Source organism: Coturnix japonica, chromosome Z, assembly GCF_001577835.2.
Source record: "Coturnix japonica isolate 7356 chromosome Z, Coturnix japonica 2.1, whole genome shotgun sequence".
Classification (NCBI taxonomy): domain Eukaryota; kingdom Metazoa; phylum Chordata; class Aves; order Galliformes; family Phasianidae; genus Coturnix; species Coturnix japonica.
This window is the reverse complement of record NC_029547.1, coordinates 25,459,318-25,482,592: the sequence shown is the minus strand read 5'-3', so window position 1 is coordinate 25,482,592 and position 23,275 is coordinate 25,459,318. Positions and strand designations below refer to the sequence as shown.

Genomic DNA, 23,275 nt, shown 5'->3' with positions numbered 1-23,275 from the left:
AAGAAGCTAACCAATTTTACAGAGTTCTTATTTCAGAAATCTGTAATAAAAACCCAGAGGGATGTAATGCAAAACTGAAGACTTTAGGTATAATTACAAAGAGGAAGACTCCTCCTGCAGATCCCTGTGGTTGTTTTTATTCCTATGACTAAATCATATAACCTATTTCTAAAATATTTTAATTGATCTACAACAAAGATTTCTCTGTTTTCAAAGATGCAATCCAACAGCTCCAAATATCAGAAGGACATCATAATTTCTATTTTGATGTAATCTCCTTTTCTCTAGCTGGGAAAAGCAGGTAGCAAACAATTATTGAGGGAGTTAAAAACAGAGCTAAAAGCCAGCTGAATATTGAGTATTGGCAAGTGTTGGTCAAAATCATGTTAATGTTTTCTGAAGTTAAGATCTGGCCCACAGATTTCCCATACAACCTTCTTCTCACCCAACTATTCACAAAATTTAAAAAAAAGAATACTGTGTAACCAATTGCAAATCACTGACAAATTCTGGACTGATAAGTGGAATGATTGCACTGCTAAACAATCATGCCACAGTTCTAAGGGCTAAAAAAAGGGTTTATGTGGTATTGATAAGTTACTAAAAGAATGCAGCAGGTTCAGTGAAGACCCAAAATACATGAAAATACATTGGTTTGCTGCCTCTCAGGATCCAACATATGGGACACTGAAAAGTGGGTGCAATAGCTTGTCAAGAGCATGGATGATTATTTGCTATTACTTTTTCATGTGGGCATGAATGATACTGGAAGCTGGAACATGGGCAGAATCAAAGAAAACTATGAAAGCTTGGGAGTACAAGTGAAAAACACTGGTGCCCAAGTTATCTTCTCTATTTTGCCAGCTGGAGGAAAGAGGGCAGCCAGAAATAGACATATAATGCCTAATACAAATTCCTGGCTACATGGCTGGTGCTGACACAACACTTTCAGTTTTCATGACAATGGGAATTTCTGCGAGGATTACAACATGTTATGGACAGATGGGATCTGTCTGTGTAGAAAAGGCAGGGCTATCTTCAGCAGCAGGCTAGCAAACTTACTGAGGTGCCCGTTATACTGAATGACTTGGGGTATGGTGTACAAAATGGAAATGCTCATGCCATTGCAACTAGCTGGTGAATAAGCAAGGCCAACCAGAACAGTGACAAATGTTCTTTAGCTGCCTTCCATTACATAATCCAACCACCTTAGCGGTATGTACAGTTACAGTATTATAGTACTGCGTCCAGGCCTGGGGCCCCCAGTACAGGAAGGACGTGGAGCTGCTGGAGCGGTCCAGAGGAGGGCTCCAAAGCTGATCAGAGGGCCGGAGCACCTCTCCATTGAGGAAAGGTTGAGGGAACTGGACTTGTTTAGCTTGGAGAAGAGAAGGCTTAGGGGAGACCTTACTGTGGCCTTCCAATACTTGAAGGAAGTATATCAACAGGAGGGGAACAGCTGTTTATGAGGGTGGATAGTGATAGGACAAGGGGGAAAGGTTTTAAACTGAGACGGGGAGGTTTAGGTTAGACACCAGGAGGAAGTTTTGCACTCATAAGTTTTGCACCCTGGAACAGGTTGCTCATGGACGTTGTGGATGCCCCATCCCTGGAGGATTTCCAGACCAGGCTGGATGTGGCTAGAGGCAGCCTGGTGTGGCAGTTGGTGACCCTGTACATAGCAGGGAGGCTAAAACCAGATAATCATTGTGGTCCTTTTCAACCAAGGACATTCTATGATTGTATGATCTTCTTACATCCCTCTAAGGAAATATAAATCCTCTGCTCCCTTTTTCCCTTTGAAGGGACTCTATACCAATGTACATAGCATTGCAAATAACAGGAAGAATTAGAGATCTGTGTACAGTCAGAGTACCATGAACTTACTGAGATCATGGAGACACAGTACAGCTTGCATTACTGTAATACAGTCATTGATGAGTACGTATTTTTTTGTAAAGACAGGCAAGCAAGGTGAGGCTGCGGAGCTGCACTTTATATTGAAGGAAACTGGAATGTACTGACCTCTACCAAAGGATGAATAATGAATGAGGGGAGAGCTTACAGGTGAGAAATAAGAGGAAAGCTAATATTGGTGACACATTTGTGGGTATAAACTACAGCCCCCCTCACTAGGAGGAAGAAGCTGATGAACAGATCCTCACAATCACAGGTGCTGGTTCTCATGGGTGACTTCAACCACCATGATACTTGCTGGAAAAGCAACTGCTAGCCATACACTGTCCAGAAGGTTCCTGAAGTATGTGGAAAATGACTTTTTGATGCACCTGATGGAGGAGCTAATGAAGTGAGGTGTACTGCTGGACCCCATTCATACGAACAAGGAAGGACTGGCTGGGAACAGGAAGGTTGAGGTAGCCTTCATTGCAGTGTTCATGCAATAGTGGAGTTCAGAACATGGAAGAAACAAAGCAATAAGTAGGATTGCAACCCTGGACTTCAGGAGAGCCAACTTTGACCTCTTCAAGGACCTACTTGGAGGTATCCAATGGGTTAGAACATAAGAAGTTAAAAGCATCCAAGAGATCTGGTTGACATTCAAGCACCACTTTTTCTAAGCTCAAGACTGATGTACTCCTAAACATAAAAAATTAAGCAAAGGTGGTGGGAGACACAGATTAATGAGCAAGGAGCTCATGGAAAATTTCAAAGAGAAGAAGAAAGTCTACAGAATGTGGAAAAAAAGTCTAGCCACCCAAGAGGATTATAGGAAAGTTGTCGGGGCAAGCAGGTATGCAATAAGGAACGCTACATCTCACTTGGAACTAAATATGGTAAAAGAGGTCAAGAAAGGCTTCTTTAAGTGCGTCAGCAGCAAAGGGAAATTGTAGACCTGCTGCTAAATGAGGTGGCTGTCCTGGCAACAAAGGATACTGAGAAAGCAGAGATACTGAATGCCTTCAGTATTCAGTATTCAGACTGAATGATTCAGTCTTTGCTGCTAAGACTGCCCCTCAGGAATTTCAGATCCTGAAAATAAGAGAGAAAAGGAGGAAAGGAAGTCTTCCATTTGGTTGAGAAGGATCTGGTCAGAGATCATCTAGGCAAACTCAGTGCACACAAATCCATGGGCCCTGATAGGACACCTCATCTCTGTCTCTGAGAAGGTGATGGAACAGCTTTGTGGAAAGAGAAGGAGGTTACTAGGAACAGTCAGTATGGATTCAGCAAAGGGAAATCATGCTTGGCCAATCTGGTAGCCTTATGTGATGCTATGATCAGCTGGGTACATGAGAAGAGAGCAGTGGATGTTGTGTTCCTTGGCTTCAGCAAGGCTACTGACAACACTGTCTCCCACAGCAACCTTGTAGCTAAGCTTAGGAAGTGTCAAATGCCTTAGAAGCTGTGGAATGTCCTCCTCTGGAGATATTCAAAACCCACCTGGATTCTTTCCTTTGTAACCTACTCTAGGGAATCTGTTTTAGCAGGGGGTCAGATTAGATGATCTCCAGAATTCTCTTCTAATCCCTATGATTCTGTGATTACATATCAGTGTTTCAGTTGTTGCTCAGCAGTGCTTACACGGAGCAAAGGAACTTTTCTGCTTCGTATGCTGTAATTGAGGAGCTAGGGGTGCACAAACAGATGGGAGAGGAATGAACCTGGACAGCTGGACCACACTGACCAAAGTGATATTCCAATATTGTATGACGTAATAAACTATAAAACTGTAAAGAGCTGGCCAGGGGAGGGACCACTGCTGGGGAACTACCTGGACATTTGTCAGTGGGTGATAAGCAACTGCGTAAGGCACTACTTGTTCTGTACTTTCTGGTATCATTATTTTCTTCCTCTTTTATCCTATTTAACTGTCTTTTCCTCAACGTGTTGGTTTCTTCTGGTTTGACTCTGTTTCTCTCCACGCTGGAGTGGGAGAGGAGAGAGCAAACAGCTGCCTGATGGGCTAGACCTCAGCAGTTACCTGATATATTGTACTATCATAAAAATGCAAAGAAAAACACTAATGCTGTTAGTAGTACGATGTCAGCAACAATACTGTTTTTGACAGACTGTGATAGACGCATACTCAGAAAAAAATTTCGAAATCCAGAATTACTTTAATATGACTCAGATTAATTAATTTAAAATATTGTTTCTAGGAGAAGTTCAAAGGTTCTGTATTGAATTCTGTAATAACAAATTTCCAGGACTAAAGAATAAAATACACTTCAATGTTTGATAAGATTTGCTCATGCAAACAATGACAAATGAGCTCTCATTTGCTTTCTTTACACAACGACAAGCAGAATAGAATTTGAAGCAAATAAGTGTGTGCAAATACTAAAAGAAATACACATTTTAGCATCTAACTATTTCACAAAATGCCAATGACACATTTCAGGTGAAGCAATTTTAATTCTGCAAAATTCATCTTAAAGGCACACTGTCAAGTAATTAAGTTTACAAATGCTCAGTACATGGGAGAACGGGTTAGGAAAAAAAATTAAAACAAAAATGTGCAGTCTCAAAGAATATATTACTTACTTCTTGTCAGTAGTTTGCTTTAATGCACCACCTCTCAAATTGCAGAGACAACATTCCTAAAAATAAAAATAGTGTAGAAACAAGTGAGCTTTATGGACTGGTTACAAAGCAGTCTTATTCAGCTAATCTTAAGTACATGTAAATTGCTAATATATTTCAGTACTGGGTTACAACCTGCCGCTTAGAAGCACTGCATTTCCTTCCTTAGAGGGGGAAAAAAAAAAAAAAAAAAAAAATAGGAAGAAAGAAAGAGAGGAAGAGAGGGAGAGGGAGAGAGGAGAGAGGGAGAGGAGAGAGAAAGAGAGGAAGAGAGGAAGAGAGGAAGAGAGGAAGAGAGAAAGAGAGAGAGAGAGAGAGAGAGAGAGAGAGAGAGAGAGAGAGAGAGAAAGAAAGAAAGAAAGAAGAAGAAAGAAAAAGAAAGCAAAGAAAGAAAGAAAGAAAGAAAGAAAGAAGAAAGAAAGAAAGAAAGAAAGAAAGAAAGAAAGAAAGAAAGAAAGAAAGAAAGAAAGAAAGAAAGAAAGAAAGAAAGAAAGAAAGAAGAATATAATAACAAAAAGAGTGACAATTCAAAAGAGCTGAAGAAAAATAACTTTTAAATACCACTCTTGAATAAAGTAACAGAATCCCTTTGAAGGCAATACCAAATGAAAAAGCACTGAGCTAGTACTGCAACAGAAAGGCTGGAATTGCCATGAAACCTATAACAGTAAAACACAACAAAATGATACATAATTAACTTAATAAAAGTTAGGAAGAAAGCACCGTCTCAGAAGCCACTGATTCAACTCAAATAACAAAAGACATTCTGTGTTTGATGCTTTCTTTTGAGACTTACCCCGACAACAAAGTATCTCTTTGCAACTAATGAATTTTCTTCACAATTTATGCAGGTAACATTTTGCCTTACCTACCAATACCACGGAGAACAGGTAATATATTTTTTTTTTCATACAGTGCCATTTTAATGTAATTAATGCTATTGCAAAGGTGCAGAGGAGTTTCACTGCTTTAAACACAAGAGACCTTGGATCAAACCCCACTTATTCCAGGTTCCAGTTCGCTGGAACTCTTAAATCCAGACATCTAAGGGCTAAGAATAACAATCCTTTCTGGCATTCAAAGGAGTAGAAACAGGCAGTTTCTGCATAAAGAAAGGAAAAACGGCCATAAAGGGGCTGCTCCTGCAGAACTGAGTGAGTTTTTCAGAATTTACTGCCTGTAATTTTACAGAGACTTGATCAGCAAACAAGTCAATAGGATTATACTAACATTCCACAGGACTTTTCATTTTGGCTGTTACAGAGTAAGTAAAAGTGATCTTTCCAAAACCAGCATTTTTACTCAATCAGCTGTACCTTTGTGGGGTTCTTGCACTTCATCTAATGAAATCTCCTCCTAACAAAACCAGACAGAAGCTAAATGGGGCACAACTACAGCTAATCCTATAGCACTTGCACCCTCTTCCACGTGGTTTCTCTTTAGATCCTTTCTTATAAACCAGAGAAGGAAACATCTCTCAGCTCTTCCTTTGATGAAGAGCAAGAGGAAATGGATGATCTTTTCTGCTAATAACATGAATCTTTACATGCAGAGCATGCCAACCATTGCATTGAGCTACTGACCAATAGAATGCTTTGGTTTTCATACATGACAGTGGGAGATGCAAGATCAGAACATCAAAACTAGGTTGGCAAGCTCATGACCATGTGAGAGAAATCAAATGAATGAACCAAGCAGCATAGAAAATAATACTAATAATGGAACATTCACCCAAGAACAGGCTAATTCCTGCAGTTCTGCAGGAGTAGGAACCTTACAGTGCAGGGGAGGAATAACATCTGCAGACTGAATTTTTTTTCCTATGCAAGGCCTGCTGGAACTGAAATCCACTTATACTAGTCTTCGGTGCGTGGACAGTGATTGTAGGCAATAACCAAACAAGTCATTCTGTGGAAGATGCCAACTGTAGGAACTTGAAAATGTCATCAGTGTTTATTGCACACCTGGGCAGATGGGCCAAGAAGTAAAGTCTATTAGATTTTATATCATCCTTGCTTTGCAAAGTATTGTCCTACATCTGTGCAACATGGCCATTACTACTCGTCCAGCTTTGACATACTGCAAACAATGAACACACAGGGGAAGCAGTTATTAGAAGTACTATTATTGCTAGTAGAGACATGCCTGCTATGGACAGCCGTGAGATCAGACATACATTAGCACTTGTGACCCCTGTCCTCATACGGAAAGAATGAGTGTTCACTGTGTGTACAATTCAGGAAAAGCAACAGACTTCGCTGTAGAGCCTCACTGTAGAACACATCTTACTCACTATTACTTTGCAAATCTTTTAAGCAAGTAATTTCATGTCATATGCATTTGCATAAAATAATAATTTCTTTTGCACATTATTTTACACTTATCTAAATTAAATCTTAGAATTTTTTAATTGCTCACCTGCTTAAAAATCTCCATAACTTTCTAGAATTATTAAAGAAAACACTCTTTTCCAATAGCTGCATAAACTAAGCCATTCTCATATAATTCACAATCATTATTACACTAATGTTTGCACTGCATTTTAGCATTTTAGATTTTTAGTGGAAACAATGCTTTTTTTTTTTTTTCCCCATAACAATCACACTCATAGGTTCTGGACTACACAGTTTTCCTTGTTTACAATTAAACAGTGAATTTTGCAACCACCATTCCTAATCTGTTCTGTGTTCCATTTCTCTGTTTCAGCCACTGCTAGAAACCACTGCAAAACAGTGTGAATTAACCGTACTCTCTTTGGTACATACATCCAAAAGACGAAACATCTTCATTGGAATGATACACCGGTATTCAAGCATAGCTGCATACTAATTATTATTGCATGGATGAACACAGCAACAACAACAAAGAAGTCTGTTCACAGTTATTTATACTTTAAAGGGAATGCATCTGGTTGTCTTTGTGTGCTTTTTGCACACAGCCAAAATTCAAAGTCATAATGACTGCAATGCTCTTAAGAAAGGCTTTCACATACTCCCTATTTGCTTTCTTCATCAGCAGTAGCATTCTATGTGGATAAGAAGCAGTTTGACACAGCAAGGAAACAGAATCTAGTCAAGCCATGGGTGAGGGAAAGTAAAAAGTCAAATAATGGTTATTCCTATGGACAGCTATGAACACTGCTCCACTTGATCCTCTTTCTTGTTAAACTGCTGTCTTTTTTCTTCTGCAACCCTGTAAATTACAATGGCATCTCCAAGGAACAACATTTACTCAGTTCAAGGAAATACACATGTGTGGATGGATAAAAACAGTATAAATAAATCACATACTATTTCTAATTAATTTTGTCTGACATTTTTCCATATTCTTAAAAAAATGTGGTGATATAGTTTCCATAATCAGTCTAACAATCTTTTCCAGTCCTTTCAACATTCCTGCCAGCAGCTAACCTGAAGCTTCTCTGCTTAAGCTTTTTTTCTTTTTGCTTTACAGACATGAGAAACAGATTGTTTCTTTAATTTTTGCCAGTTTCTCTCTGCAGCTTCTTACAAAATTAATTTTTTACTCACTATCTTAATCTGAGGTCACATTTTCTCCTCTAAAATGCAAAGAGAGCAAATCATCTGTGATGTCAGGCAGAGCAGGATTAGCTGATTTTGTGTTAATTCATTATAGCAGATCCTACTTGCATCCCACATCTCTTTGAACAGCAACAGCTGCATGCACCAAGGCCCTCAGAAACACTCCTACAGAAGTGAATGGTACAACTGCTCCACATTCCTGTGTTTGTACTCTAGCTTCAGCAATTTGAACTCTTCCCTATTCAAGAATATCTCAATAACTGAACAAAATCCTGTTCATTTCCACCTATTCTTATCTTATGGGCCTCAAAATAAATAAATAAATAGATAGATAGATAGATAAATAAATAAATAAATAAAGCATCTACATCTTCTTTTTGTTCAGTTAGTACCACCTGCAACAAGTGGTAACTAAGAGAAAATTAACCAGGCTGTGGATGTTCAGGCCAGGAAAGAAAAGACAGTTTGGAGTCTGAAAAATGCCAATACAATTACGAGTGGCTTGGAAAAAGACCTGTTAAAGAAATGCTGACTTATTACATTCCGGTTGGTAGAAAATTATAACTAGGTAACAGCTATCCAGTCTTGAACTCTGACATAGCCAAGTTACATAGATACAATTTCTATGGTTAAGACTGAGAAACAAATTTTGTCTTCCTCAGGATGCTCTGGTAGGCTTTTTCAAGAGCAACCTTTAAACAATCAATGCCCTAAGTGTTTCACCTTCTCCAACTGCCCTGCAACGCCGAGCATCACATCTCTGAATAGCACTAATTCAGATGGCATTCCTGCCTCTTCACTTATCTGATGTCCCTACCTCGTTTATTTTGGTACCTACATTTTTGTAATTAAAAAGAGTCAGTGATTCTCATAATACATTTGCAAATGCTATTTTCAGAAACTGTCTACTTTGGAATATTTCAGTCTTTCCACGCCACCCTAAATGGTGTCATTTCTCATCACAGCATGCACATCTGAAGTAAAGAAGATTGAGGGTATGACATGGAGAATTATGCGGCTGTATAGGAAACACTCTCTGCAACCTTTTTGACTCAGTTTTATGAAATGTTTATAGCATAAAGAGTAACTGTTTCCAAGCATCCAAGAAAGACTGCAGATATCCTCAACTTTGAAGAGAAGTCAAAAGGACAGAGATTAACTGTGTTTTACATAAATAAAGAAATATGAAGAATCAAGGGTATAAGAGACAGAATAAATTATTTTCCCTTGGAAGAATGAGACTGCAGAAATCACCACCACACTGAGGCTAAGCATTTAGCAAACACACAAACAAAAATGGAACGATAGCCTTCGTAGTGATAAAAATATATACAAGATTATTCTCATCACTCTAAGACAGTATTTGGAAACAATGCTAAATACTAGATTTAAATCTAAACATCAGTAGATGAAAAATTGCTTTTTCAAGAGATCAGCACCACTGTTCAGAGCAGGATATTCTGCTGCTGGCTATTTCTATCTTTCACCCAGCCCATGCAATAACTTTGTATTCATCTTCCTGGAGACCATGTGTGCTCTCTGAGGAAGGATTTATGTTGGAAATGGTTGTCAGATAATCTCTGGTTCAATTTCAGCTCCAAGCAAGGCCAGATTGCAACTGACAAAAATCATGCTTTAGCCTCCAGAGAACAAACAATTGCTCAGTAAGATGAAAATACCCAAATGAATCCAAGCTCAAATACAAGCTGGGCAACAAGTGGACAGAGAGAAAAAGCTCTATGGAGAAGAACTTGGGAGTTCTGGTGGATGAAAAGCTGGACGTGAACCAACAGTACGCACTTCAAGCCCAGAAGGCCAACAGTACCCTGGACTGCATCAGAAGAGAGGTGACCAGTAGGGCAAGGGAGGTGTCTGTCCCACTCTGCCCTGCTCTCATGAGACCATATCAACATGTCCAGGCTCCTCAGCACAAGCAAGACATGGAGCTGTTGGAGCAGGTCCAGACGAGGGCCATGAGGACCATCAGACCTCTCCTATGAAGACACGTTGAGGCAGCTGGTCTTGTTCAGGTTGGAGAAGAGAAAGAGATCTCATTATGGCCTTCCAGGACCTAATGGAAACTTATAAAAATGATACAGATAAACTTTTAATTGGTCTGGTAATCACAGGATATAGGGGAATGTTTTCAAATTAAAGGAGGGGAGATACAGATCAGAAGTTAGGAAAATATTCTGTACTAGAAGTTTGGTGAGATGCTGGAACAGGTTGCCGTGAGAAGCTGTGGATGGCCTATCCCAGGGAGTGTTCAGCTTCAGGCTGGACAGGGTTCTGAACAACCTGACATGGTGTAAAGTGTCCCCGTCCATGTTAAGGGGTTTGGAACTAGATCTATAAAGTTCCTTTCAACATAAATCTAAACCATCTTACAAATCTACGAAATACAGAGATGCTCAAGGCAACCAACCAGGCCTTTTCACATGAATATCAGTGGCAAAGGTTACCTTGGTGGCCAGCAAAGAAGGGAATTTCAAGAAGCTGTTCCTTACTGTATGAGTTATGAAGTATTGGAATAAGTTTCCCCACAGAGGTAATGACTTCCTTCTTAAGCAGACAGATGTACTGTGGGTTATTCTATATTAGCACTAGGTTGAACCTGATAATCTGCATAGCCATCAACCTTATCCATCCTGTGACTCTGTAATCTGAAGGTCTAACTGGATTTTGGGTCTGAGATTACAAAGATATTGCCCAGATTTGATACTCTTCATCTTCTATGACAGCATCACAGAAACTCAGTGTTTACAAACCTTCTAAAATACGCAGTGTCAAAGACTTATATTGTAAGCAGTGCACGTCCTGGTAGCAGACTAATGCCAAAACCAGAAATACGATACTTTCCATCTCTCATTAGCATAATTAGCTAAATAAGTTAGCAACAGCACTTGTGATTCTACAAGTAAGTCATCTTTTTGGAGAGAAGGTGGGAAAAGAGAAAGGTAGACAGACAGATGGACAGACAGATAGATCAATAGATAAAATCTAGCATTACTTTTCTAAAAAGGAAAATGCAGATAATCTGGCTTTTTCTTCTTTTTTTTTTTTTTTTTAAAAAAGCCATTTTTTACACTCAGCCCAGAATTTTATCAACAACATCAAAATGCTTTAAAGCTGGCTAACAAAATCAGACTGAAAATTAAAACACTTTATGCCAACTTACACGTAGCGAGTTATCTTGGCAGTTATCAGGCTGTGAAAACAGGAGTTTATAATAGAAATGCTGACATTGTACCAGTGAGAAGGGCATGACTATAAAAAGACTATTCAAAATCATTATTTTTAGTGGGGTGAAACAGGGTAGTTTCTGGGCTTGAATGAAGAAAGCTCTTATGTGCTACTTTTCAAATGCCTTGCAGAAAAAAAAGAAAAAAAATCTATCAACCAACGTACTCTAACCACAAAACACATACAAATCAAAAGACTGAATATAAGCATTATAAATATATAGCTTTAGAAAGCTTGATCTGCAGAAAAAAATAATAAATACAGGACACTGTTTAACACTTGCCACTCAGCATAGGATCTTTGAAATACATACAGTTCTTGAATTCAGTGACAACTGACTGGTTTAGATGCTGTATTATTTCTGTAGTGCTATGAGAGTTTAAAGTAATCCATGAAAAGTTACACCTCTTCCTCAGTACTGCTATTAACAATGAGATTACTATTAAGTAAGACAGTGGAGCACAGTTCCTCACTTGCTCATATCTTTCTCTTTTTTGTCCGAAATCCTTTTGTCCTCTAAATGATAAAAGTACTTATGTTTATGTACTATAGCTACTAGATCACTACATCCTTGCACACTGTACACTACGTTGCATTCTCCATAATGCCAGTCATTATTCATCCTGACTTCACTAGCTTTCCTTAGCTGAAGCATTTAAGATTAATGAGGCGTTTGTTCTCAATCAAGACACTCTGTATGAATACAGTTACATTTTCAGGAGCCATGCAGATGACTTATTTAAAATTATTTGATTTTTTTTTTTGATTTTTTTTTTTTTAAAGATTGATTTATGGCTATTTTTGTCCATTAGCATAGATGAATTTTCTATCAGCCTTCCACTTGTCAATAATCATTATCAAACAGGACCTACTGTGTATTGGACTATAAAGATATATTATCATGGTTCCAAGAGCATCCCAGAAGACGAAAAAGTAAAGTATTGTAAAGCATGCTATTTCAGCAACTTAGAGAAGCTGCAAATGCAAGAGAACAGTATGCTTCTGAATCTCAAACACAGTTTTCCTTGGGGAATTCCATTTCATATTATCATCACAGAAAAGTCTGGCTATGAAAAATGTGTCCACTAATGCATTTTGCTGTTTCCAAATTTTAATAATATTCCTCATTGGGATTCACACAAAGTGCAATCTCATTCAGTTACTAATACAGCTAGAACTCTTATGCTTTCATCCCTTTACAAATCATAAGAGATATACAAAAACCTAGTAGAGTTCAAATTTTCTATGAATTTAATATAACTGACTGAAGTTTAAGAAACTATTATCCATAAAGCTAACAACAGTACTTTATAGTTTAAGCAAAGGAATGAAAAGCAACCTTCCCTGATATGAAATGAATTATAAAGTCTAAATCAAGATCTGCAAAATTGTTTTCTTTCACAGTATCCATTTTATTCTCCAGTGCAAAAACTTCGCCTTCTCTCTGTTTTCCAACCAGTTTTCCCTACAAGATTTAAAGCTTTGCCCAGAAGGGAATTCTTCAAACACGTCTTCCTCAGCTCAGTCTCCCTCTTCTAGGAATAATTGTGCCAAGAAAGTAAACCAAATTTCAGACATTGATGAAGATGCATGTTTCAGGCAACAAATACTTCTGATGATAATAAAATCTTCTGACTTTGAACCCTTTTCTAAAGCAATAATTGAATTTTTGTGGGTCTGTAATTCTTACTACCAGATAGATCTTAGTTTCACATCTTCCACAACTGCAGTGCTGTTAATGAATGCTTGCCCTGAGTGAGAGTTAAAATCAACACTTTTCATGCAAAAACATTAAGTCCGAGCTGTCTTAGCTGGATTGAAAAATACACTCAATCAATACTCCCCCCAGTTAAAAAGGGCGTGCAAATAAGTAATTTACTTCAATTACGTCTCCCTCTTCAGAGAGGTTTGTGGTACTACTCAGCAATTTCAAATAAAATATAACAGCAGATAAAGAAAAAAATATATACAGATAAAAACCTGATTCATAAAACAAACTAACCAACAAAAATAATATAGTTAAAAGGTGGCATAAAACTTACAGCTGCAGGTTGGCATGACCAACATAAATGCATATTTTTAAAAGGAAAGTAATCCACTGATCATCATTATCTTTTCTAATAAGATATTTTTCAAGAATAGTTAAAATAAAGCCACATGTCTCTTAAGTATAAAGCTAAGATTATATGACAGCTTTTAGGATAACCTAAGGTTATTAACCAAAAGAAACAGAAGCTTAGTGTTATAATGACAAATAGGACCCAAATAAGAATCAGTAGTTCTTAATAACACTGACGTCAGCAAGGAACTGCTTGCAAACAAAAATACATTAATACACTCTGGTTGTTTTTCAAACTGATGATTTTTCCTCCTTGAGAGTCACAGTTACGTAGCTTTGCAATTAAGGCTACTGCTCAAACAGGCAAAAGAGAACCACGGAAAAAAAGTAACCTCAGTGTCTATTATGTTAGTCTGACTTAAGGCACGATCAGTGCTTCTTCAGCTACTCCTGGAAAATGCCCTTCTATCATACTTTCAAGATTCTACAAAATCTCCACATTCCAGTATTTCACTATAGTTAGAAAGAAAATTTCACAAGGTGTCACAGTATTAACACAAGCTTCTGCTGATGAAGTTTAAAGCAGTTATAACTTTATCTTGTCCCTAAACTGAAGGAAAGGCAAATGATTATGTTTGTCTTTGATTTATTCTGATTATTTTGCATATGACACTACTACTTATTTCCTTTCTATTTTCTTTCAGCTATACTGAACAAGCTTAATTCTTTTGAGCCCTCCCTCATAGAATTACTGACATCTATGATGACTGAAATTCTTTTTTTTTTGAGATTTTTTTTTTAAGTTATTAATTACATGTCATTATTTTTCAGCCCTCTAATGAGATTTTTTTAAATTTAATTTTTATTTATTTATTTATTTATTTTTGAAGCATGTGCATTCACTGCCACATACTTTGTTAGCTGGGCTCTCATCAGACATCAAGAGAATAAAAAGATAATTTCATATGCATTTCAAGCTTCGCTCATGGTGTAAGCTTAACCATTCTGGTCTGATGCTTCAGATTTATAGAACTGATAACTTTGTGACCAGAGTGTTCACAACTCTGAAAGGCAGGAAGAACTATTGCCTGCCCAGGCACTCCCATCTTATCAGCACTACTGATAGCTTCTGTTTAAGTATGGATCGTAGAATATCCCAAGTTGGAACAGGCTCACAAGGATCACTGAGTGAAATCCATGGCTCTACAAAGGATCATCTAAAATTCCAACCATATTACTGAGAGTGTTGCTCAAATGCTTCTTTAACTATGGAGGCCTGACGCCACATCCACTTCCCCAGGAAACTTTTTCCATTTCCAGCCACCAACAGGAATTGTACTGACCTGCTGAATTCTGCCATAAAATTTATCTTAATCTATTTGTTCAATACACTAATATTTGACTACTCTACAAAACAGTGAGATTCAATCTAAAATAGTAATCCCAACCCAAAATAGTAAAACTCAGCCTACAAAATGTCCAGGGCCCATGATGCCTGCAGAAAATTCATTAAGAATGCTTCTGTACTAATCTTTTCATCTCAGTGAAATATTGAAGGGAATAAAGAAAAAACATTTTGAATAACACCTGGTAAACAACAGACAGTTGCGGAAAAATCCCTGACATACTGTGTAAGTTCAACACCTTGGCAATTTCACATGAAATATATTTCCCTATCTCCCATATAATGACCTTAAATTACTTAAAATAGACCACTATGGATTTCCACATATGCGTCATAAGGACATAAACAGCAATCAGCAAATGGTGTACAGAAGTTTATCACCCTCTGAGCGACTTAGGACTGATGAAAATGATGGCTGGGATGGCCTGAGATACTGAGTGTCGAAAACAGATCCACACTGCTCTACGTTTGGCAGCTGCTCATCTAGATCATCATTCTTGTGTGGCTTGTGTAACAGAATTTAAAGCATTACCAAAACTCCGTGAAAGTTAGGATGAATCAACTCTTTTGTTCGTTTCTTTTTCACAGGAGCTACCATGGCAAATATATACATATATATATATGTATGTGTATATATATATATATATATATATATATATAAGTAAGGCATTTCTTCTTTAAATGTATATGATTTGTCGTTGCCTAGGTGCTTGCAAATAACTGACAGATTCATCATTGGTTTAGTATTTCCCTTTGAATCAGAATCACAAGGTTGGAAAGGACCTGCAAGATCATCTAGTCCAGCCATCCTCCCTTTACCATACCTACAGCAAACCACTAAACCATATCTCATAGCTCCTCATCCAGACGCCTCTTGAACACTGCCAGGGATGGTGACTCCACCACCTCCCTGGGCAGCCATTCCAGTGCCTGACCACTCTCTGAGAGAAAAAGTTACTTCTTACGTCCAGTCTAAACCTCATCTAATACAACTTGTGGCCATTTCCTTGGGTCCTGTTTGCTGCCTGGGAGAAGAGGCCAAGCCCCTCAGTACGAGTTAGGTCAGAATTCCTCAGGTCACCAACACTATTTTTATAAAGAGGGTACTAAATTTTCCAGGCGCATCACAGAAGCTTTGTAAATTCTCAGAGACTACCACAAATACTTCTTAGACTGCTTCAGCATCTCAGGAGTTTTGAAAGATGTTTTTAATAGTAAAAAGAAAAACTGAATTGGGTAGCATTCACGTCTGAATAAATAGCAGCACTATTTGTATCCCCGATTGTTGGATTTTTCCTATTTAACTTGGCTTGCAGATTTCATATCTACTATCACTTCTATATCTTTTAGCTGACAATGAACAGTTCTCACTGATACGCAGTAACAAGGATAAGTAACAACAAAAAATACGAGATAACCAATTATGTAGAACAACTTTTATGTAAATTTATTATGAGTGAGGGATGCTAAATCTACAGCCCTAGGGAAAAAAAAATTAAAAAAAGAAAAAAAAGCCAACAAGACTACACACAAAAATAAAGTATATAGATAAGCAAACATGATTAATTTAAAGTTTCTAAATTTGCCACGACTTATTTCTTCTGATACCTCAAACATTTGATCTTAGAACAGGAACACATTTTCTTTCTGTATAAATCTAATCAATCTTCAGCATTTCAGTAAAACTCCCCTGAATGACAACTTATGACGAATTTTATTCCAAAGACATTTCTAAATGAAGACATTTTGTAGGGCATCAGTTCATGTCACTCAGGTCACCAAATGAGAGCTATATAAAAACCAAGTTGTTGGCATTAACCGTTCAGATTTGTAGGTGCATCAATACATATAAAAGTTTGTGTTAATTAAGTTCAACAGCAATTCAGTTAAAAGTAATAGCTGAAGTTTACATTAAATACATTGTCCTAGTGGGCAGATATGCTACCTGTTTTCTGCAGAGCAAAAGTAAAACTACTTTCCACTCTTATGGCCTTCTTTTTTCCATTTCCTGAAATGTGATTCTTTGCAAAAGGCAAATATTAAAAACATGTTGCAAATAAATTCAATTTGGCTATTTTCTGTATGTTTTTACAATTCCAATTATTAATACACTTCCTCGCCTTATCTCCTCAAATAAAATGACCAAAACCACTTCCCATACCAATCAAATCTTACTCATTTTTAGAAAATTGTATGCATTGTAATAGAATAAAACAAAACATCTTCAGTAAAACACCTGCAATTCTTTGCATGTGAGATGTTAATGAGTCCAGGTGAAATTCTGAAAACACTTCATTTTCAACAAAGGAACACTGTCATTCACTGAAATTTTTGTCCAGAAGTTGGCCAAAGAAAAATCCTAATTAGATTACTCTTGAATCTGCCGAAATTTTCCTTTACCTATCATATTATGCTATTTCCCCTCAGTCAGTATCAGCCAGAAAGCTAGGAGGACATGTACAGGAAGAGTAAAAGCAGAATACAGAATATATTCTCCCCCTCTGCTCTGTTCTCATGAGATCTGGAGTATGGCAGTTAGCTCTAAAGCCCTCAACATATGAAAGGCATGGCTTTCACAGAGTAGGACCTGGACCAGGGGGAAGCCATGAAGATGATCAGAAGGCTGGAGAAATTCTCCTTTGAAGACAGGCTGACAGAACTAGGGTTGTTCAGCTTGGAAAAGAGAAGGTCTCAGGGAGACCTCATCACAGCCTTTTAGTACCTAAAGGGGGACTTCGGGAGAGATCAGGAGGGACACTTTAGCAGGAAGTATGGTGATAGGAGCAGGGCAATAGCTTTAAACTAAAAAGAGTAGACTTAAATTAGATATATGGAAGAAATTCTTCACTGTGATGGTGGGGAGCCAGTTGCAGAGAGAAGCTGTAGATATTGCATGTTCATTCCCAGGCTGGATGGGACTCTGGGCATTCTAGTCTAGTAAAAGGAGTTTTGCTACATGGCAAGGTCATTAGGCTAGATTATCTTTAAAGGTCACTTGCAACCTAAGCCATTCTGTGATTCTATAAAATTAAAACTCAAGTCAGTCACTACATCACTATTTTTGTTCTTACAGTGCACATACCACTGTGTATATCACAGAATTGTAGGGGTTAGGAGGGACCTCTTCTGGAGATCAGCTAGTCCAGCCCATTCTACTAAAGCAGGTTAAATAGGAACGTATCCAGTGGGGTTCCGACTATCTCCGGAGAAGACTGGATAGTCAATCTGGCAGCCCTTTCCAGTTCTCTGTAATCCTTGAGGTAAATTAGTTCTTCCTCATGTATGGAACCTCCTGTGTTCCAGTTTGTGCCCATTACCCCTTGTTCTGTCACTGAATATTCTCTTCACTTCCAAGTCCCAGAACTAGCTACATCAAGTATTAACACATTTTAGATTGTATTTTGTTTTACAGTTTTTCAGTGACTTTTGATAAATATCCATACTATGACAAACACACAAAGAATAAGATGGTCTCCAAGTTTCTCTGCAAATATGTTAACATCTCTATAGCAATAAGCATCAGATTTCAAGCTAATGCTCTAACTTTTTTATTTTTTAATTAAAACATCTAACTCAATCCTACTGATGTCATACGGGGAATCTCATGAATATGAATGTCCTTAGAACTCACTTACTTATCATAGCTCTATCTTCCCTGAAAGGAAATTAACACAACTTTCTGATGAGCAGTGGGGCTGCCTACCCCTGTTTAAGTGACAATCATATTCCAAGTTAATAGTAAACTTTTATTTGCTAGTGTAGACGTTTTCTTTTCCCCTTGACCTTCCCCTGACTCTAGCACTATAGTCACAAAAGTAGTTCCAAATATCCTAAAACACACGATTGTCTGATAAGGAAGCTATAACAAGATTTTCTGGTTACCTATGCAAGATGAAAATTGGATTCTACCTAGTAAGAGTGCCTTGCCTTCTAAAATGAGAACACATTACAGAGACAGAAATTGATTCAATAAATATTTTAATAGCTATGCACTGAGAGAACACAGGACTAAACATTATTAATGGACCATATTCTTGTAATGAGCAATTCTAAGCCACTCTTTTCATTTTGTTTTCCCTAGCTTAGGTAATATCTGCAGTAAAAGTACCAGTTCTGCTTTTGTTTCCTTAACTCTCAGCATCCACAAAATAAAATTAAAATGTTGATAGTGGAGAAAAAGCTTTTACATTTATTGTTACTTCAACTTCGCTGGCACTACCACTGAATTCCTTACAGGTGTATTTCACAATCGCAAGAAATGCTATTTGACAAAGTGATACCTTATTTTCCTCTAGTTTGAATCCTCATTTCTTCTTTAACATACATAAAAGTTTTATAATGTCATTAAAGGATTTAAAGCTCTTGAAATACATGTTTTTAACTCAATAACTGAATGAAGAAAAGCTGTGCTGGTATCAAAACTGATTATCACATTTTCTCAAGCCATTTTAAGGAAAACAAATATCATATGACTTACCAGGGTAGCTGATAGATTGGTACAACATAGAATTTTAAGCTGGTTGTCATTTAAGTGGATATATATGTAGAGGTTTTGCTAACCACCAGCTGTTTTTCTACTTATTCCCAGCTGTATAAACTATTGCTTACTGTATTTTATTAAGATCGAACAATAGGCATTTGAGTGCTTCAGAAGTAAAACCTCTTTCTGTCTGTACATCACAGTAAACCTTAAATGCTGTAAAATAATAATTTCATTTTTGACTGTAATTTTTCTCTCTCCTTTTTCTCCAGCTGCCCACACAGACATATTTGAAGTCTAAAATATTTAGAGGAAATCTCATTTTATCTCTATTATCTGCAATTAAATTGCCAGTTGTTTCCTTGAACAAGCTTTTACACACATACATGCATATTTTGTTTGCAAGGCCTTTTTCTTGAGTGTGTAAACCTCCAAGTCTGTCTCTCCAGATTCAGTAACTTTTCACAATGAAATCTAATAATGTTTTCAAATTATGTTTCCTCAACAAAAGTGTCTTTAGTAGCACAGAAACAGGGTCTATTCTATATTTAATCTGTAGTGTGTTAGATAACCAAACAATATGTAAAACTTACAGCTGTCCACGCTTCTGTTCTGCATCGAGAACATAACCATTCATTATGGATTTCATGAGAAGGAACACCATAGCAACCTAGAATGAGAAAGCTGATTTTAGTAATATATTCTGTCTTTCTAATCACAATGTCATACAATTCAACTATGTACAAACAGCAGTAAATCATATACTGTGATCAAGGAAAGTATTCCAGTCCAAGGATTATTGCTATTCTATAGTGTGTGTGTGTGTGTGTGTGTGTGTGTGTGTGTGTGTGTGTGTTTGTGCACGTGTGTGTGTGTAAAAGAAGAGCCACAGCAGGGTATGTTTTTATTTTCTGTAACTTCAGTAGCAAATCATCAATTCCCCCTGCAGTAACAGGGTACAATTTTAATCAATGTGCTGACATTCTACGCAATTACACTGCACCTCTATTTAAGGCTTTCACTTGGACTTCTTAGATGTAAGCATTCAAGTTCTACTGCATGTATAAGATACTACAGAAAAATCATGCATTAATCAGTCACTTGAAATTAAGGATGTAATGTGAAGGAAACTGCTGTATTAAAAGTCAATAGAGATATACACAAATCCTCAGTTTTAAAAGGATATCACCCTTACAACTTGTTAAGGAAACACTAACATCACAGAAGGGTTTAAAATATGAGGAGTAAATATAAAGGCTTAGTGTTGAACAAAAAAAACCAGAAGTCTCTGCTCCCTATAGTGGAATGAACATTGCAAAACTAACTTCATTATTTTTAAAACAACCATTAACACACAACAGAACACTTAACATAAGGTTAAAAAAAAGCTAAAAAATTATTTCAAGCATTAATTATGGAAATGTTTTTCAAGTGCTTTCTTAGACATACCAGAAGCTTACTTAACTATTACTTATCAATAAAACATAATTTGAAATGGCATTGCTACCAACTGAAATAGTAATGTATTTACTTGCATGAACTCGTACACAACACTTTGCACACGAAATAAGAAGACTTGTTCCATCTTCATCAATTAAGGCATTTGATGGATAGTTTTCAGTGTTTTCTTCACTATAGATAAAACACATCTCTGGAATAAGCGGTCTAGACTTCTCATTTTCAGTCACCAGTGTTTCTTCTATGTTTGTTTCTTTGTAAGTAGAATTTTCTTCCTCAAGATTGTCTGGCTGGAAATAAAATAAAATCTACATTTAAGTAAAAAGAGGAGAGTCTTCCTTTCTGCTCTTTTTAATTATCATCAACTGCCTTCTCCTCATGCAGCTCCTGCACTAATAATGTAAGAGCTTATAAGAAAATTAACTACTACTGGTTATCTATCACAATCATTCTATAGTTCCTTGTCTACTCAAATAATAAAAAAGCACTCAGTCTGAAAATTAGCATTATTGCAACAGTGTTCAATGATACAGTCTAATGACTCCCAAGAAACCCTTCAGCTGGATCCAGTGCAAAAGGTCACTTTCCCAGGTCTCAAACAAAAAGGTTTCCTGCTTAGTAGCTGCAGAATTAGTATTATATCAGCATTTTTAGCTGATGTTTGGCACAAATTTCACAAGCCAATATCAAACTGTGTCCTGGATTAGAAGGTTTCTACGGAAATACTGTTCCTGAGAAGGTCCAAGTACTTTGAGAAGGTATTTTTCCAGCACTGTAGGAAGGAGATGTGGAAGTAGTTTTGATGAAAAGCATTTGACAAAGGACATATAAGGAAGTAACTAAAAGAATCTGTGTGGATTAATCACTGTCATGCTTTTATGATTTTTGGTGACTGATATTCCACATCATAACATCATGCAGGGCATTGGGAGTTAAAGAGTTAATGCTCCAGTTCCAGGTACCTGTCTGGAAGAGAAGAACTACATTCCCCAGGGGGCTTGGCAGTCAGAGAGCAGATAGAACTCCTGACAAGGTCACTTGATATCCCTTTCTCCTTCAGCTCACCTCCCTTTTGCTCATCCTGACCACACGCATTGCTTCAGCACTACTGTAAGACCTACAGCTTTCAGATACTCTCTCATTACATTTGATTTATTTGCCTCAGTTCTAATTATATTGTATTACAGTGCATTATCTTGCCTTCTGATACCATATTTAGTAAGTCAGTTTGCTTTTCCTCAGATCGTTGCCGCTGTTTTTAATTATTTTGGGGTCCCCTGTTTCCCTTTTCCAGAGGTGTGGATTTTGTGAAATCCCTCCACCCCACTGGTCACAGAACCAGGCTGAACCAGCCCATAAACCATTGACAATCACCTTCAAAAATGTAACTTTCTGTGTGGGTAAGCATACACGCACTAACACCAATCCAACATAAATCCCTAGCAGAAGGCATACGCTCTCTGTAACAAACGATAGATGCAGGTGGATCAAGTATCATCTCTAGTTTTATCAGTACTGAGTTTATTTACTTCCCATACAGCCAAAATGAGTAAGTTTAACTTATTTTATTGTACTAGCAATTTTCAGGAAATGCTGTAGCTGGACAGCTATTTCACACTCCTCACAGAAATGAAACTTAAGGATCTTGCTTACCTTGTAGTACGGCATGAGAAGAGTGCAAATAGCACAGTGGGGCTTCTTCTTTGCACAACACGCATTGTATTCTTTTTCAGCATTGAAATTAGGTGTTCTTGTCTGCCACAAGTGGACCAGAGGCCTGGCCCATGTCTCAGTCTCTTGAACTTCCTCTTCAGTAAATGCAGTTTCAGGCAGTTCTTAAAGAAAAAAATCAGAAGAGATAGTGGGCACAAACTGGAACACATTAAGTTCTGTCTGAACATCAAGAAACACTTTAATGCACAGGTGATGAAGAACTGGCACATGCTGTCCAGAATGCTGTCCAGAAACACTGTGGAGTCACCCTCCTTTGAGGCCCAATAGACATTTGGGCATGGGTCTGGGCACCCTGTTCTGGGTGGCCCTGCTTGAGCAGGGGCTGGACTAGACAGGCTCCCTCAAGGTCCCTGCCAATCTCAACTAGTCTGTGATTCTATGAAAGCAAGCAATTGAATATATTCCTTTCCTTGAATGGAGAGAAACAATACTGAATCTGTCATGTTCACTAATAGCAAGACCAAAGAATGCTAAAGAAAATCTGAGAGTGAATACAAATGCAGAAGTCTAAAGGAATTATGCATCAGGACAAGCACACCAAAAAGCACTTTGACATCCTAAGCTGACTACTTCACAGAAAGTATTTGAATAGCTCTTCAATTTACAATTTGTATTCATGTCCTTATTCATAACATTAAAAACTATCTCAACTGCTCCAACCTCAGCTCTGAAACCAGAGGCCATGAACTCTGCCTTAAATCCCTCAAAGCTGGAACATCACATCTAGCCATGTAGCACAAGGCAAGTCACTCTTTCCACACACAAAACAGCACCAGTCAACTGTTTAGATCACCTATCACTCATTTTCA

At 37.5% G+C, this 23,275-nt stretch overlaps 1 protein-coding gene across 1 annotated transcript in view; it reads right to left on the bottom strand.

Moving 5' to 3' along the window:
• The window catches only part of LOC107306117 (lysine-specific demethylase 4C-like), a 131,287-nt gene that overhangs the window by 75,344 nt on the left and 32,668 nt on the right, over positions 1–23,275 (bottom strand). Inside the window, exons 5-8 of the mRNA XM_015848974.1 lie at positions 22,386–22,567; positions 20,806–21,022; positions 19,868–19,944; positions 4,507–4,562 (exon numbers count right to left, since the gene is read on the bottom strand). Of these exons, the coding sequence (XP_015704460.1) occupies positions 4,507–4,562; positions 19,868–19,944; positions 20,806–21,022; positions 22,386–22,567 (532 nt within the window). The remainder of the gene's footprint in view (positions 1–4,506; positions 4,563–19,867; positions 19,945–20,805; positions 21,023–22,385; positions 22,568–23,275) is intronic.